This window comes from Hemiscyllium ocellatum, chromosome 29 (assembly GCF_020745735.1).
Source record: "Hemiscyllium ocellatum isolate sHemOce1 chromosome 29, sHemOce1.pat.X.cur, whole genome shotgun sequence".
In the NCBI taxonomy this organism is placed as follows: Eukaryota; Metazoa; Chordata; class Chondrichthyes; order Orectolobiformes; family Hemiscylliidae; genus Hemiscyllium; species Hemiscyllium ocellatum.
The window spans coordinates 31,385,566-31,403,416 of NC_083429.1; the positions used below are offsets into that span (position 1 = coordinate 31,385,566).

Here is a 17,851-nt window from a genome sequence, read left to right on the forward strand (position 1 = left end):
ACACGTGGCCAATGGGAGAGCGCAGTGTGGAGACCAATTAAAATTGGAGATGGATGGGGTGTGTGACCAATGGGAGAATACGGTGGGGCGAACAATCCGAGGAGGGCACAGCCAATGGGAGGAAAGGTTGTCATCGACCAACGGGAGTGGAAGGATGGACAACCTATTGGGCGGGGAGCCAATAGGAAGTGGCGACAGCGCGCATGCGGGAGATGCCTGAGTCCCAGGTGGTAGCGGAGAGTGGACGGTCACCACGCCGCCGGCCGGAGGAGTCTCACTGCGGGCTGCAATGTTGAAGCTACTTGCACAGAAAGGATCGAGGTCCATGCAGGTCATTGCAGTGCGGAAAGAGCATGTGAGGAGGATTGGCCTCCTGCTCCTGATTATAGTGGCTGTGATTCTGTATAGACTCAGGTACTGGAATGGGAGGGTGCACTGCCCTTGGACAGCCCCCTGCCCACCCCAATGGTGCATTCGCTTATCTGTTCACCAGCCCCCTTTCCCCTTTTTATTTCACAGTTATTGCTCGATGCATAACACGTTTGCAGATGCAATGATTATTGTGTGTTGCTAAAGAAACATGCATACCTCGCAAGTTATGTCTCAGCCAGTTCGTTGAGTTCACACTTTGTCACTATTCTGGTACCCAGGCTGTCAGTTTGAATATAGCAAAATTTCACGTAAGATAAAGTGACCAGGCATATTATTTTTGTGCAGGATTTTCTTTGAGGAGTATTAGTAGGCTATGGCAACTTCAGTGATCTTCTCCAGAAATGTTAATGGTTCTTTTGGGACTGACAGCTACTACCTTTTGACAACATTGCACTGCACTGAAGATTTAGCCTACATAATTGTCTTTAAGCATTGAAAGCTCAATCTTCTGAACAGGAAACAAGAGTGCTACCAGATAACATCAGTGATGCATGTGGATTTTTCTACTGTTTAGACATACTGTAACATCTGTTTTGTACCTATATTTCTTCTCTCAAACTGTTAGTACTCTCCTCTTGTTTGGTGATCCCTCATGTGTTCCACTTGCTCCTGCTCTCACTCAGTCAACAGAATGAGAATCTCAATGTTTTGGCCCCCTTCAGTTTCAAATATGTAGATAATGCTAACTTTTTCTCTCCTACACAGTTGCTAAGTTTCTCCAGCTCTTTATTTTTATTTCACATCTCCAGTGGCAGGAGTACTTTGCATTAATTTTAGTTATTTTTGTGGAGATGATTAAGAAATACGTTTAATAAAATGCATTACTTGGTCCACTCAATAGTGAAGTTTAGGCATGTCTACATGGCCAGTCCAAAAGCATTGAAATGATTGATAAATGTTTGATGCAGACCTCCTTCTGTCTTCAAATATTGGCTGGAGTACAGAAATATAAATACTAGAAATAAGAAGAGTTTGGCCCTTGACGTTGCTTTGCCATGGCTGATCTAATTGTTGATCCAACTCCACTTTCCTGCTTATTCCCATACTCTTTAACTGCCTTGTTAGTAAGGTTCTATCTATCTCTGCCTTGAAGATATTCAGTGATCCTACTCCCCATCATACTGTAAGGAAGAAAGTTCCTCAGACATACAACCCTCAGAGAAAGGATTTCTCATTATCTTCATCTTAAATGGGAGACTGCTCATTTATAAACTGTTCTTCAGTACCAGTCTGTTTCACAGTTGGAAATGGCGTTTGTTATGACATGGCTGTGAGCCCCTCTGTTAATTAAACTGAACACCCAGAAAAGTTCACCTCGCTTCATAATCTGTTAAAATCAGAGTGACAGAGGCATCTCAATTTCCACTATTAAAATAAAATGATATTATTTTCTTTAAACTCTAAAAGTGAACATTAAGCAACAACTATTCACAGCTTTAAGCCCCCCTTTCTCTTAACTGCTCCTACCTGCCTCCAACTCTATCGCAATATATTGTTCCAATAAAACATTTATTAAAATTACATCTACTTAATTACTTACTTAAGATAACGCTGTAATGCAACAGATCAACTGAGTAAACATTTCTGAACTCCTTCAAACAGATCTACATCTTTTAAATAAGGAGACCAAAACTCTGCATTATTCATAAGATATAGTCTGACCAATTTCCTGTAGATTTAAAACAAACCGGGCATACTTGTGTTCCATTCCTCTTGCAGCAAACTGCAACATTTAATTTCCCTTTTCAGTCACTTGTTGCACTTAGATACTAAATTTTGTTTGAATTTCTTGTATTGAAATAATATGCTGCTTTTCAATTCTTCCTGACAAAGTAGACAAGTTTGTATTTCTCACATTATACTCTTCACCTTCGTGGACTTTAGCAAAGCCTTTGACAAGGTTCCGTGAGGTATGGTATGCCAATTAATAACGTTAGATCACATGGGATTCTAGGAGAGCTTGCTAATTGGATGCCAAATTGGCTTGACGATAGGAGACAAGGTGGTGGTAGAGGTTTTGTTTTTTGGACTGGAGGCCTGTGACCAATGGTGTTCACAGCGATCTGTGCTAGGTCTGTTTTTGTTTGTAATCTATATAAACGATTTGTTTGAGAATTTATGGCTTGTACGTTTGCACATGACAACAAAATTGATTGAATAGTTGACAAGGAAGCATGTTACCTAAGATGACAAAGGGATCTTGATCAATTGGGCCAAAGAACTGAGGAGTGGCAAATGGATTTTAATTTGGATAAATATGAGGTATTGCATTTTGGTAAAACAAACATGGACAGGACTTATACAATTAAAAGTAACGCCCTGGGAAGTGTTGTCGAACAGAGAGATCTTTGGAAGTTGCCTCACGGTTAGACAGGTTGGTTAAGAAGGTGTTTAGTATGCTTGGCTTCATTGAGTATAGGAGTTAGGACATCATGTTGAGTTTGTACAAGATGTTGGTGAGACCAACATCCTGAAGAAGGGCTCATGCCCAAAACGTCGATTCTCCTGCTCCTTGGATACTGCCTGACCTGCTGCGCTTTTTCAGCAACACATTTTCAGCTCAGTGTTGGTGAGACCACTCTTGGAGTACTTTGCATAGTTCTAGTCACCCTGCTACAGGAAGGATATTAATAAACTGAAGAGAGTTAAAAAAAAAACTTAGCGGGATGTTGATTGGACTGGAAGATTTGAATTAAAGGGATAGACTGGATAGGCTATGACTTTTTTCACTGAAGCGTAGGAGGTTGAGAGTTGATCTTGTAGAGGTTTGTAAAGTCATGAGGGGCATAGATAGGGTGAATAACAATGGTCTTTTCCATAGGGTAGGGGAGTTCAAAACTAGGAGGTGTATTTTTAAGGTGATGAGAAAGATTTTAAAGGGACCTGAAGGGCAACATTTTTTAATATAAAAGGTGGCTTGTATGTGGAATGAATTGTCAGATGAAGTGGTAGATATAAGCAATAGGAAAGACTTAGAAGGATGTTGGCCAAATACAGGAAAGTGGGACTAGTTTAGTTTGGGAAACTGCGTCTACGGACAAGTTGGATGGAAAGGTCTGTTTCTATGCTGTATGATTATATCTGCTAAATGTTTGTCCACTTGCTTGACCTATCTGTGTCTGTTTGTTGGCCGTTATACTCACTTCATAGTTTACTTTCCTGCAAACTTAGCAACCAGACATTTGGTTGATTCATTCAATTAATTGATGTTAGGTATAAATAGTTGACACAGTATCATCTGTTCAAAGGAATACTGCTATAAATATTGGAACCATTATTATTTGACTGCAAGTAGAAATGATTTGGTAATAAGTTAACAAATGTGCAAATATAGAAAGTTAATGATTTCATAAACTTCTTGCTCAATTTAAGAATTGAGAAAATACGCACTATGAGCCATTGCTTCAATATAAAGAAAGTCAGACCAGATCTGGTGCACAACTAAAGCCAAAAATTTGGAAATACAAAATCAGTTACGTTTTTTGGTGAGAACACACCATTGATGTTTGGGCCTTGTACCTTTTCTCAAAAATGAGAGATAAGAACTTATACATCTGGGAAGGTGGGAAGGGAAGAAAAGCAGCAGGGAGCAACTATCAGTGAAATGGGTGACAAAACAATGGTAGCAAGCAATCAAGATTTTTTTTTATTCGTTCATGGGCTATAGGCATCACTGACCCGTCCAGCATTTATTGGCCATTATTGCCAGTTGCTCAGAGTGCAGTTCAGAGGATCTGGAGTCACTTGTAGGCCAGACCAGATAAAGTTCCTTCTCATTGAAGCAGATGGGTTTTCCTGACAATCAAAAATAGTTTCATGATCAGCGTTAAACTCCTAATTCCAGATATTTATTAAATTCAAATTCCTGCCATGGAATGATTTGAACCTAGTTCCCCATTACTAGGGTCTCTAGATTAATAGTCTAGCTGTAATGCCACAAGGCCATCATCTCCCCATGATGATGGTGATTGCCACCAAAACAATAAAATGTTTATGCTACAAATAGTAAAAATGGTGAAGTTGATGCCTGAGCTGTCAGAAAGACCAGCCACGAGGCACAAAAATATTATCTTGGGCCTCTTTAGTACATCCGAACAGGAGTTGGCTGTTCCACCCATCAGGCCTGCTCCAATATTCTCTATTATCATAAATGATCATCCACATAAGTACCTTTTCTCTATACTATTGTGATATCCCTTTATATCTTTGGTTCTTACAAATCTGTCAACTTAAATTTTAAACATACTCTGAGCTTTCACAGTGATTAAGCACATGTCTCAGTGAAGATTTGTATGAAAGAAAGATACTTTAAGATGTCTGAGGGGTTAGAGAACATAATGTTGGAATAAAATGAAATATTTGCATTTATATTGTCTTGCACAATCACAGAATGTCCCAAAATATTTGGGAAGTGTAGTGACTTATAAAGTGCCATATAGTCTGTTTTTGTGCCATATTGATTGAGGGATAACTGTCACATCATAGAGTGGGGTTAACACAGGTGTCTTTTGAAGTAATACTTTGGGAGTTTAATGTTTGAATGAAAAGACAGATGAGACATTGGTTTGACTTGAAGTTAAGAGGGCTGACAATGAAGCTACACCTGAATAATAACTTTTATCCATGCTGATGAACATGTTCAACAATTTACAAGGCAAGTTCAGGGCAAAACATTGGGGGTTAGTTAGTTAATTAGTTAAACAGCTATTTTGTGACAAGTTATGAGGTAAACAAGCAGGAGACTGGGAGAACACAGCAAACAAAGTAGCATCCACCCCCTTTTTCAGGACTGGAGTTAGATCTGAAATGTTGATTTCTCCACCTCCTGATGCTGCCTGGATGTATTGTTCTCCCAGCCTCCTGCTTGTGGGCTCACCCATCTCTGGACTCATAGCAGAAGCTGTCATGCAAAGATTAGAACAAACAGTCTTGCCGCAAATTCAACCCAAACTCTGGATCAGATATGTAGATAACACCTTTGTAATCATTTAAAACACAGAAATAGAAAACACACAATGGATCATCAACGCCACAGTCAGAGAAATCCGATTCACTAGAGAGGAAGAAAAGGACAACCAACTCCCATTCCTAGACGTGATGGTACAGAGAACACCGAACGGAGAATTCACCACTAAGGTATACAGGAAAGCCACACACACAGACCAAGTCCTGAACTACGATAGCAACCCTCCCAACACACACACAAGAAGTTGCATCAAGACACTGTTCAAAAGGGCCACAACATACTGCAGCACACTAGAACTGCAAAAAGAGAAAGAAGAACATCTCTACAAAGTATTCGCCAAAAACGGATACCCCGCACAATTTCATCAACAGATGCCGAAGGGAAAGACAACGGAATGAGGACATGCCACAACCCAAAGGACTAGCCACGTTACCATACATCAAGAACATTTCTGAACTGACAGCCAGACTACTACGACCACTAGGACTCATAACAGCACACAAACCAACAGCCACTCTCAGACAACTCACCAGGACAAAGGATCCGATAGCCAGCATGAGTAAAACCAAAGTAGTGTACAAAATCCCATGCAAGGACTGCACAAAACACTACATAGGACAAACAGAAAGACAACTAATGATCCGCATCCATGAACACCAACTAGCCACGAAACGACACAACTAGCTATCCTTAGTAGCCACACACGCAGATGACAAGCAACATGAGTTCGACTGGGACAACACTACTATTATAGGACAAGCCAAACAGAGAACAGCCAGGGAATTCCTAGAGGCATGGCACTCATCCACAGATTCTATCAACAAACATATTGACCTGGACCCAATATACTGACCGCTGCAGCGGACAGCTGGAACTGACAACCAGAAGCGGCAGAGACAAACCACTATAATGCTGGAAGAAACATTACAGAAGTGCTTCACAGGAGGCTCTCAAACACTGAGGATGTCACCTAGACAGGGGACGAAACGTCTGCTCGGCGAACAGAACCACAATAAGTTATGAAGTTGGAAAAGATTTGCAAGAGACATATGTGGAAATTGAGATATATTTCTAATGGTGTGCTGGAAGAAGTTCAGCTTGGTATCAGGGTGCTGTCAACAGAATTATTTTTCACTTGATTGTAATTTTGCAATTTCGTTATCTCTTTCTGCATGTCTCCCAGTTATGATTGAGGGAGTATGTAATATTGGTGCTATTTTGAATTTCACTCATTGTGTCATGTTCTAAGTATATAATCCCTTCAGTCTTATCTTTACAACTTTCCACATTCGGGAAACTATTAGAATCGAAAATTCCTATTAAAATCACCAATTCAGTAATTCCCATATCCTCTTGTTTTCAAAAATGACCATGTCCTGCATTATGGACCCTGGCCCTTCCTTACTCCTGTCTCTCACTGCCCAGCTGGAGTTATTCTATCCATGTTGCAAACATAATCTATTTGGCTAAGCTGGCAACTTGACGAAGCAAATGAATCTGCAACATAAGATGCACTGTGCAGTCTATTGAAAACTTAGATTGTACCCGAGAGGCCAGGATTGGTAATTTGGAATGTTGTTGCTCTGACTTAAGGGAATGACAGTCTTATTCTAGTTTTATTTTCTCTACCAACGTTCCCCCATCTCCAGTAATCAACTGATCAATTGTGCCTAAGCCTGTTCTAACTTTTCATCTTGTATTTAATTATGTGGATCTGGTAGGTTCATTTTGGCAAGAAATAATCAATGCAGTATTGGTGCATTTTAAATTATCTGTATTAGTCTGTTACATCTCATTTGTAGAGGCTTACCTCTGTTTTTAGATTAGAAAAGTTGCATTAATCAGTTGAGGCTTTAGTATTGGCAAAATTATTTGTATGTGAAAATTTATTTGATAATACTTCTTGATCCAACATAAATGCAGGCTATTATGTAGTAAATTCCTTTGCCATTTGACTCTGGAAAAACAATTATTCAGACAGCATATTGTTTACCCTCTGGTGCTTTGTGTTCTTTTATGTTTTAATTTTGATATAGTGGAGAGGATTTTGTTGAAAGCTACAGAAATTGGCGAGAGACTCATTAGGCTGACGATTGTCACATTAGAACAACTAGCGTAAGGAGGGGACATGATTCAACATTTTAAGATCACAGTTTGCCTGTTTACTTGAACTGTATTATTAAAGAAGTCAAGATTGCAAAGCAGAACAATATCTGTTAAACAATGAGAAAGACTACTAGGCAATACATGCCTAGTTCCTATGTTTGGTATTAACGATAGGTAGAAATATTCAAACAGTTCAGTAAACCCCATGATTTTTAAGCAGATTTGCAGCTTTATTGTTTTTCACAGAAATACAATCAGTTCAGTTTGGATAGTCATCAATATTTGAGGATGTGCAGACAATCAGCCTAAGCGCTCATTTTATAACTGGGTTGAGGAAGAAGTTCAACAAGTTGTCTGTTGCTTGTGAAAGTATGAAATGTATGAAAGGTCTGTCTGTTGTGAACCTATAATGTTACATCATTCTTGTCCCCACCCTGTGTACCTGCAAATTCGTACAATCCATTCTTTGAAGTTCTACAATTCTAAAAATGTTTGTTCAGGTATAATTTTCGATCCAGAGAAGTTTTAATATACCAAAGATATTGTGCATGTAATTTTTTGAATAGCTATTGCTGCTACTGTTTTAGTATAGAGCTAATCAGGCATATTACCAGCAAATACAAGCACTCAAAATTACAGGGAGCTTCAATGGCTGAGTAGAAAATGACCTTTAAAATATGAATGACGATTGAGGACTTTTGATCGGTTTTATACATCTTGACCAGCCATTCACATTTATGCTGTTTATCAATTCTCTGAAGTACATAACCTGCTTTAAAGTTTGAAATTGGTCCCATGACCATATTCTAATCTTCTGGGATTCCGTGTCTGTATAAAAATGAGTTTCCTTGATCCTCTTCATACGATTGAAATGTCTCTTTCTGCTGATACTTTTATTGTAGAATGGTGTTGGCAACATGTTTTTTAAAGCCTGAAGAGCTTTTTAAAAAATGATTACCTCAAATCCAAACCATTAGGGGCTATTAGAAAACTTGCCATTTCTAAATCAAATGCTTGGGAAATTACCAAGTGTATCTGGCAGAATGTATAATTTGCATCCATATACAAAATACAATTGTTGAACCATGTTAATTTAATGGAAAAACAGCATATTTCCATTGGGATAATAAAAATGTACTTTGGAATATGTGAAAAAACATGTCCTACCTCTGCTTTGAGAAACAGTAGCTGCAATTGTAAAATCTGTTTTTCAAGCCAAACGTGTTGGTCAAACTGAAGCAGCTGTGTGAAATTGTGGTGCAGTTATCTCACTCAAACAGGTTTTATTTTGAGTTAAATAATGTTTGCTTTTGTTAAAATATTTATTTGGACTTATAAAGTGCAGCCTATTGTATTCACAATACCACTTACCTAAGCATTTATTTAGGCCTTGTAGTGTAAAAGGAGGGCCTGGGGGCCTGATAAAGAGGCAACGAGATTCCAAGTTAGCTTGCTGTCTCTCCATGGTTGCTGCCTGACCTGCTGTGATCTCCAACGTTTGTTGTTTTCAGTACATCTTCCAGCATCTGCAGTAATTTGCTCCAATATAAAAGAGATGCTAACAGCTCTGCAGCCACAGTCTGTGCACTTCAGACCTTAGGAAGCAAATTTGATTGCTGTCAGGGAATGGATGGATGATTTACCCCCTGTTCACATTTTGTCTGAGCCCAGACAGCCACCTTTTACAGTGAGTGCTGCAATATTACAGCTGTAGAGTGTTTGGCTTGGTCACTTTCGAAATACATGGAAATCTGGTCTCCCTACTGTTGGAAAGATGTTGTGACACTTGGAAGGGTTCAGAAAAGATTTACGAGGATGTTGCCATGGTTGGAGAGTTTGAACTGTAGGGAGAGGCTGAATAGGGGTGGGGCTTTTTTTTTCCCTGGAACATTTGAAGCCTGAGGAATGACCTTGTGGAGATTTATAAAATCATGAGGGGCATGGATCGGGTGAATAGCCAAGGTCTTTTTCCCAGTGTTCGGGGAGTCCAAAACTATAGGGCATAGATTTAAGGTGAGAGGAGAAAGATTTAAAAGGGACCTCAAAGGCAACTTTTTCATGCAGAGCGTGGTGTCTGTATGGAATGAGCTGCCAGAGGAAGTGGTGGAAACTGGTACAATTACAACATTTTAAAAGGCTGGGTACATGAATCAGAAGGATTGGGGTCAAATGCTGGCAAATGGGACTAGTTTAATTTAAGATACTTGGTCGGCATGGAACTAGTTGGATTGGAGAGGTCTATTTCTGTATTGTACAGGAAATGTATGACCTATAACTGACAGGAACCGACAAATGAGAGGTTTTCATTGACGTTTTGAATGGTGAATATTTGTTATTTAGTGCCTGAATGTAAATGCAACCGCACACAGTCTACTTTCATGCAACCACATTGAAGGAAAGGTTTTGAGTACAAACTGTATCATGCATTTAGTTCTTAAGACCGCAAGAATCCTTTACCACTTTTGCTTTTCCATGTTGTAAAGACTTAATGAGGCAGACCTGCAATCATTTTTGGTCCACTGAAGAAAAAGTTTGGAAGTTTTAGCAATACAGATTTACTGTTGATGAATGTACACAGAGGCAGATTTTTCTTGCACCTCAACTAGAGTGGAGCAATATCAAAACCATAATAGTGATCCCTTTGCCTACTTCCTCAGTAAAAATCAACACAGATCATGGTGTACTGGTGGATCTTGGGTACATCTTGTTGCTTTTCTGGTCTAAATGTTTTTCATAGAGGCATAGAAGAAAGTGATGACTGCAGATGGTGATCAGAGTCAAAACGTATGGTGCTGGAAAAGCACAGCAGGTCAAGTAGCATCTGAGGAGCAGGAGAGTCAAAGTTTTGGGCATAAGTCCTTCATCAGGAATGTGGGAGGGTGGGGAAGGGGACTGAGAGATAAATAGAGTGGGGATGGGGTTGTGGAGAAGGTGTGGTTCAGGTAGCTGTTGGAGTCGATGGGTTTGAAGTAGGTGTCTACGTTGAGTCGGTCGCCAGAAATGGAGATGGAGAGGTCCAGGAACGGGAGGGAGATGTCCGAAATGATCCAGGTGAACTTGAGGTCAGGGTGGAAAGTGTTTGTGAAGTTACACTGGCACCATTCCCCATCTTCTCCTCTGCTACATTGGTGACTGTATTGGTGCTGCCTCGTGCTCCCTCAAGGAGGTTGAACATTTGATTAACTTTATGAACGCCTTCCACCTTGACCTCAAATTCATCTGAACCAGCTCGGATACCTCCCTCCCCTACTTGGACCTCTCATTCTCCATTTCCGGCGACCGACTCAACATGGACATCTACTTTAAACTCATTGATTCCCATCCTTTCTTCTGCAAAAATGCTACCCCATACTCTCAATTCCTCTGCCTCTGCCGTGTCTGCTCCCAGGAGGACCAATTCCACTCCAGAATACCCCAGATGGCCTCCTATTTCAAGGACCGCAATTTCCCTTCCCAATTGGTCAACAATGCCCTCCAGCGCATCTCCTCCACTTCCTGCACCTCTGTCCTTGAACCCCAAAGCTCCAACCACAACAAGGATAGGATTCTCTTGGTCCTTACTTTCCTCCCCACCAGTCTCCAGATGCAGTGCATCATCCTCTGCTATTTCTACCACCTACAGTCAGAGCCCACCACCAGTGATATATTTCCATCTGCACCCCTATCAGAGAGACCAATCCCTCTGCAACTTCCTCGTTCGGTCCACGCCCTCCACCAACCCATCCTCCATAGCCGGCATCTTCCCATGCCACCTGAAGAAGTGTTAAACCTGCGCTCACAACTTCCCCGCACCTCCATCTAAGGCCCCAAAGGATCCTTCCATATCCGGCCGGCAGAGATTTTCCTGCACATCCAACCACCTTATCTACTGTGTCTATTGCTCTCTGTGGTCTCCTCTACATTGAAGAGACAGGATGCCAACTTGTGGAATGTTTCTGAGAACATCTCTGGGACTCACACCCAACAACCCCACCGCCCTGTGGTTGAAAACTTCAATTCCCCCCCCACTCTGCCAAGGATATGCAAGTCCTGGGCTGCCTCCACTGCGAAATTCTAGCCACCCAACGTCTGGAGGAAAAATGCCTTACCTTCTGCTTTGGGGGCCTCCAATCACACCGTATCAACATCTATTTCACCAGTTTCTTCATCTCCCTACATTGCTCCAGGGATGTGTAAGCTGTTTAGCATGGCCAATCCACTTAACCTGCACATGTTTGGACTGAGAGGAAACTGGAGCACCCAGAGGAAACCCACACAGGCATGGGGAGAATGTACAAACTTTACACAGACAAGTTGCCCGAGGCTGGAATCTAACCCGGGTCCTTGGATCTGTGAGGCACTGATGTTAACCACTGTACCATTCACTGTTTTTCCTTGATGTTCCAAAATGAAATACTAAAGCTTCTCATCAGAAGGTTTGTTTGAATTTTAATGACTTTGTTCAGGCACAGGATTAGCTCGGGGAACCTTGCTAACTGTATTAGGAGGAAAGAGAAAAAGGCCACCTGACATCTCGACTCCATATTAGAATAGATTAGATTACTCAGTGTGGAAACAGGCCCTTCAGCCCAACAAGCCCACATCGACCCTCCGAAGAGCAACCCACTCAGACCCATTCCCCTACATTTACCCCGTCACCTAACACTATGTTTTAATATAATGTCCTTTTGTGTGTTTATACTTCATGGCTCCATGTTGTGTAAGCATGACATGTATATGAAGAAGAACTTGCATTTATATGATATCTTTCCTGGCATTAGGACATCCCAAATCACATAACAGCAATGATTATTTCTGAGCAGGAGCAGTTGCCGTTGCAATACATAGAAACAATGGCAACCAGTTAGTATAAATCCATTGTGATAATAACCAGATAAATTATTTATTTGCTTAAAGAATAAATATTGGCTAGGATGGCCACCTTAAAACAAAAGCCAGTGAGCTATTTGTTTTTGGGAAAACAGGAATGTCATCTGTAAACACCCAGTCATTTGATAAGATGTAGGAGGTATTATAGAGACTCTATGTTGGAGCTTTCCACCTTCAGAAGGAGAATGGCCAGCTCTCTTTTGACTCTAAGCAATTATTGTACCAATGAAGGGGATTGGGCTTCCCCATGGGTTCAGAAAAAATGCATGGTAATATGACTTCTGCATCTATTTTTCTTCAGTGCTTGGATTCAGATTGTTCGGAGTGTAGCTTTATTGTCACCAAGGCAATGTACTTTGTAGAATTAAAAATCTCTCAACACCAGGTTATAGTCCACCAGGTTTAATTGGAAGCACACTAGCTTTCTGAGCGTCGCTCCTTCATCAGGTGATTGTCACCTGATGTCACAATCACCTGAGGAAGGAGCGACGCTCCGAAAGCTAGTGTGCTTCCAATTAAACTTGCTGGATTATAACCTGGTGTTGTGTGATTTTTAACTTTGTACACCCCAGTCCAACACCGGCTTCTCCAAATCATGACTACTTTTCAGAATGTATTGTGTGACGATGTTACAAATATCATGGGAGTTATTTGCAAGTATTTGCATAATTCTGTCCCGACTTCCAGAAAGTAATATTGTGCATCCAAAGACAAACAATGGTGTGGCTGTAGAAAATATTTTCATTAGCAAATGCTTATTGAAGTAACATTTGAACATATCTTTTTTTAAAAAAAAACACCAACTTATGGGAATCAACAATACAGCTCCGCAGATTGTTTGTTTGCCTGAATGCTGCTCTTCCAGGTTGGGTAGTAGAGTCATTTTGTATATGTGTAAATCTGCAACATCTCTGGTCCATACACAGCAGATTGTAAGAGCACCAGGGTTACGAGTTGGGTAATCCAATACCAGCAACCAACCAAGTGTGGTTGTCTCTAAAGTTGTCCTAGAGTAGAAGACAGAAAGGACTGGAGCAAGGATGTTGTTCAGAAATGTTCCATTTATCAAAGTAGCCTTGTAGACCTTGTAAAGAAGTGTGCCTGATTTTGGGTGGCACAGTGGCTCAGTGGTTAATACTGCTACCTCACAGTGCTAGGGACCCAGTTTTGATTCCACCCTCTGTGCAGACTCCACACAGACAGTCACAATCTCCCCGTGTCTGAGTGGCTTTCCTCCAGGAGCTCCAGTTTCCTCCCACAGTCCAAAGATGTTCAGTTTGGGTGGTTTGGCCATGCTAAATGGTCCATTGTGTCCAGAGTGGTGCAGGCTAGGTGGATTAGCTATGGAAAATATAGGGTTAAAGGGATACTGTGGGGTGGGGACTGGGTGGGATGCTGTTCAAAACATTGGTGTGGATTTTATGGGCCAAATGGCCTGCTTCCAAACTGTAGTGATTGTATAATTTTTGGAGGTCATGCCCTGTCTTGCACAGTGGAAAGAGTTTTAGAACTTGATAACACCATGAATACTGAGTTTCTTGTCAGTTTTTTTTGATTCTAGGTTTAGTTTGATAGGACTAAAACCAAGACCCTTTGGGCTGCTTGTCTCATTGTAGGCAATCAGGTCTTGTGAACTTTTAAAGTACGACCCACCCAGTTTTCAAGTTATTCCATCCAACTGTTTAGCTTAGACACTATACTGAATATCCCACCAATTTAGCTAAGCATCAATTTCATTAAATTTTCAGAAGGTTTCTCTGCAAGATCTAGCAAGTTTCCTTGCTGCATTTTAGCAAACAGACTTCATTAACTACCTACCCTGTCTTGTCCATTCAGTCACCCACCATTCCCAGAAGAACTCTCCACTCACTAGATAATCCCCAGTAACAGTGCTGGTGGTCTGACCCTGACCCCTAACCCTAACTTTAACCTGAGCCTTGAAATGGCCGCTGTGCACCTGGGTAAGTGCCAGCGATCCCATGTTGCCCTTCACCGGCATATCTTCCACAAAGCCACACTGCTGACAACGCGTGATTGGCAATGTGGCACAACTATGTTTCCGAATCCTGTTACCTAACTGCTGCAATGATCTAGTCATGGGGAAGTGAACTGGTGACGTGGTGAAAATTGCATCGATCAGCATTTGAACCCGAAGTACATTCACTCTGCGTGCGTTGCACGTGAATAATTAAATTATTGCACTGCATCTTGCAAGTACATGCTTAATATATTTAACCCTTGAATGCTCTAATGTTTGACGGGCGTGGGACCCTTGTTTTTTGCCCATCCATCTGATACTGACTCCAACTACCCTGGGTATTGTCTCAGCTATTCCTGAGGTCGTATCTAGTGAACAGGAAGTGACTGTAGGGAATGCACCTTTCAGTGGACACTATCAGCACTGGGCTGTGCCTATTCACCAGGGTCCCACTCTGTCAGTGCCACCACGACCCTTTCTTTTAACTTTGTACTACCTAGAGAACTCACCTTCACCCACTAGACCCCACCCAAGAAAATGTGGAAAGCTCCTACATTCAGCTTTGCTTCCAACTTTCCTCCTTGCTCCCTGAGCTCTGTTCTGTATGCTTCACTGTGGAGGTGACAGTCTTGGTCACTGTCAATGCCTGCAGTTCCACCTCATCCACCCCCCCCCGCCTCGTCCCTTTCCCTGCGAGGTACTGCATCCTCTGATACTGTACGTTATGCCTACTTTGTACCCTGACTAATCCTCACTAACCCCCCTACAACTGTTCCTCATATGATAGCTCTTCATACCCAAGATCATTCTGCTCTGGACCCACTTCAAGGCCGGTAGGTCATACTTAGATACGATGCCCAAAACTACACACAATATTCCAATTTGACCAAACCAGAGACTCTTATAACCTCAGGAGGGTATAGCTGGAGGAAGGTGTAGGTGATATGATTACAAAGTTTGCAGATGACACTCCGATTGGTGGAGTAGCAGTTAGTGAAGGGGACTGTCAGAGAATGCAGCAGAATATAGATTGGAGAGTTGGGTGGAGAAATAGCAGATGGAGTTCAATCCGGGCAAATATGAGGTAATGCATTTTGGAAGATCCAATGCCAGAGCGAACTACGCAGTAAATAGAAAGCCCTAGGGAATATTGATGTACAGAGAGATCTGTGTCATCAGGCCCATTGTACCCTAAAAGTGGCAATGCAGGTCGATAGAGTGGTCATGAAAGCATAGGTATGCTTTCTTTCATTGGCCAGGGTATTGAGTGTAAGTCTCGTCATTTTTCAGTTGTATAGGAGTTTGATTCGGCCATATTTGGAATACTGCTTACAGTTCTGGTCGCCACATTACCAAAAGGATGTGGATGCTTTGGAGAGTGTGCAGAGGAGATTCATCAGGATGTTCCCTAGTATGGAGGGCACTAGCTGTGAAGAGAGGTTGAGTAGAGTAGGATTATTTTCATTAGTAAGACGGAGGTTGAGGGGTGACTTGATTGAGTTCTACAAAATCATGAGTATAGATAGGATGGATAGCAAGAAGCTTTTTTTTTTCCCCCAGAGTGGGGGACTCAATTACTAGGGGTCACAAGTTCAAGGTGAGAGGGGAATAGTTTAAGGGAGATGTGCATAGAAAGTTCTTCACGCAGAGGGTGGTTGGTGCCTGGATTACATTGCCAGTGGAGATGGTAGAGATTGGCACGATAGTGTCCTTTAAGATGTATTCAGACAGATACATGAATGGGCAGGAAGTAGAGGGATTCAGATCCTTAGAAAATAGACAGCGGGTTTAGACAGAGGATCCGGATCGGCACAGGCTTGGAGGGCCAAAGGGCCAGTGCTGTCATTTTCTTTGTTCTCAACAATGCATCCCTGCTCTTGTGTTCTAGCCCCCTAAAAATGAATCTGAACATTACATTTCCCTCTTACCTGCAACTGAATCTGCATATTAAACCTAAGAGAATTCTGAACTAGGACTGCTAAGTCCCTTTGTGCTTTCTAAAGCCTTTTCCCCACTTAGAAAATAGTCCCTCTCTCTATTCTTCCTACCAAAGTGCAGAATCTTACACTTTCTCGCATTGTATTCCATCTACCGTTTCTTTTCTCATTCTCCTACCCTGTCCAAGTCCTTCTGAAGTCTCCCCACCTCAACACTACCTGTCCATCTATCTATTTTTGTGCAAACTTTGTAACAATACCCTCAATTCCTTCATCCAGATTGTTAATATATAACATGAATAGTTGTGGTCCCAACACTGACTTCTGCAGAACTCAGACTCATATGACATGGAAACAGACCCTTCAGTCCAACTAATCCATGTCGACTATGTTCCCAACCTAAACTAGTTCCACTAGCCTGCATTTGACCCGTATCCCTCTAAATGTTTCCTATTCATGTACTTTTCAAATGTCATTTAAATATTGTGACTGTACCTGCATCCACCACTTCCTCTGGAAGTTTGTTCCGAACATGAATTACTCTGTTAAAAAAAAAGTTGTCCCTTATCCTCTTCCCAACTTTCTCCTCTCACCTTAAAAATATGCCCCTAGGTTTTGGACTCGACTACCCTAGTGAAATGATCCCTCACTATTCACCTTAACTATGTCCCTCATGATTTTATAAATTTCGATTAGGTCACCCCTCAAACTCCTATGCTCCAGTGAAAAAAGTCCCATCCAGTCCATTTCTATAGCTCAAACGCTCTTTTCCTGGCAACATATTTCTAAATGTTTTCTGAATTCTCTCCAATTTAATAATCTACTTCCGATAGCAGAACATGTAGAATTTCACACAGCTCTCCAGAAGAGACCTCACTGACATCCTGTACAACCTCAACATGATGTCCTAACTCCTTCACTCGGTGGTCTAAGCAATGAAGGCAAGCATTCTAAAGGCTGCCTTAACCACCCTCTCTACCTGTGACACCAACTTCAAAGAATTATGTACCTGACACCTAGGTCTCTGTTTGACAATGCTTCTCAGGACCCTACTATGAATTGTACAAGTCCTGTCCTTGTATGTTTTACTGAATTACAATGCCTCACATTTATCCAAATTAAACTCCATCTGCCAATCCTCATCCCATTGATGCAATTGATCAAGATCTGTTTGTAATCTTCGAGAACCTTCTTGACTGTCTGCTATACCACCAATTTTGGTGTCATCTGCAAAGTTATTAATAATGTTTCCTGTATTCTCATCCAAATTATTTATATAAACAACAAACAAAGTAGACCCAATACCAATCCATCTGGAACCCCGCTGGTCACAGGCCTCCAGTCTGAAAAACAACCTTTACCACCACCGTCTAAGTCCCATCGTCAAATTAATTTTGTATCCAATTGGCAAGCTCACCCTAAATCCCATGTGATCTAACTTTACTAAACTCCTCAAGTCACCTGCTGTCACCTTACCTTAATGCCTAATGCTTAATTAAAAGATGCAGCAAGTTGATCCCAATGTCGACATGTACCCTAAGTGACTTTTTTGCGTGATTCTAT

At 41.4% G+C, this 17,851-nt stretch overlaps 1 protein-coding gene across 2 annotated transcripts in view; it reads left to right on the forward strand.

Annotated features, from left to right (window-relative positions):
• Nucleotides 1-202: 202 nt before the first annotated feature.
• LOC132829482 (beta-galactosidase-1-like protein 2) overlaps nucleotides 203-17,851 on the forward strand; it is an 89,211-nt gene continuing 71,562 nt past the window's right edge. Inside the window, exon 1 of one of the 2 annotated variants that reach the window (XM_060846688.1) lies at nucleotides 203-414. In XM_060846688.1, coding sequence (XP_060702671.1) covers nucleotides 290-414 — 125 coding nt within the window. In that variant the 5' untranslated portion in view covers nucleotides 203-289. The remainder of the gene's footprint in view (nucleotides 415-17,851) is intronic. The other variant, XM_060846689.1, reaches the window with a different exon arrangement.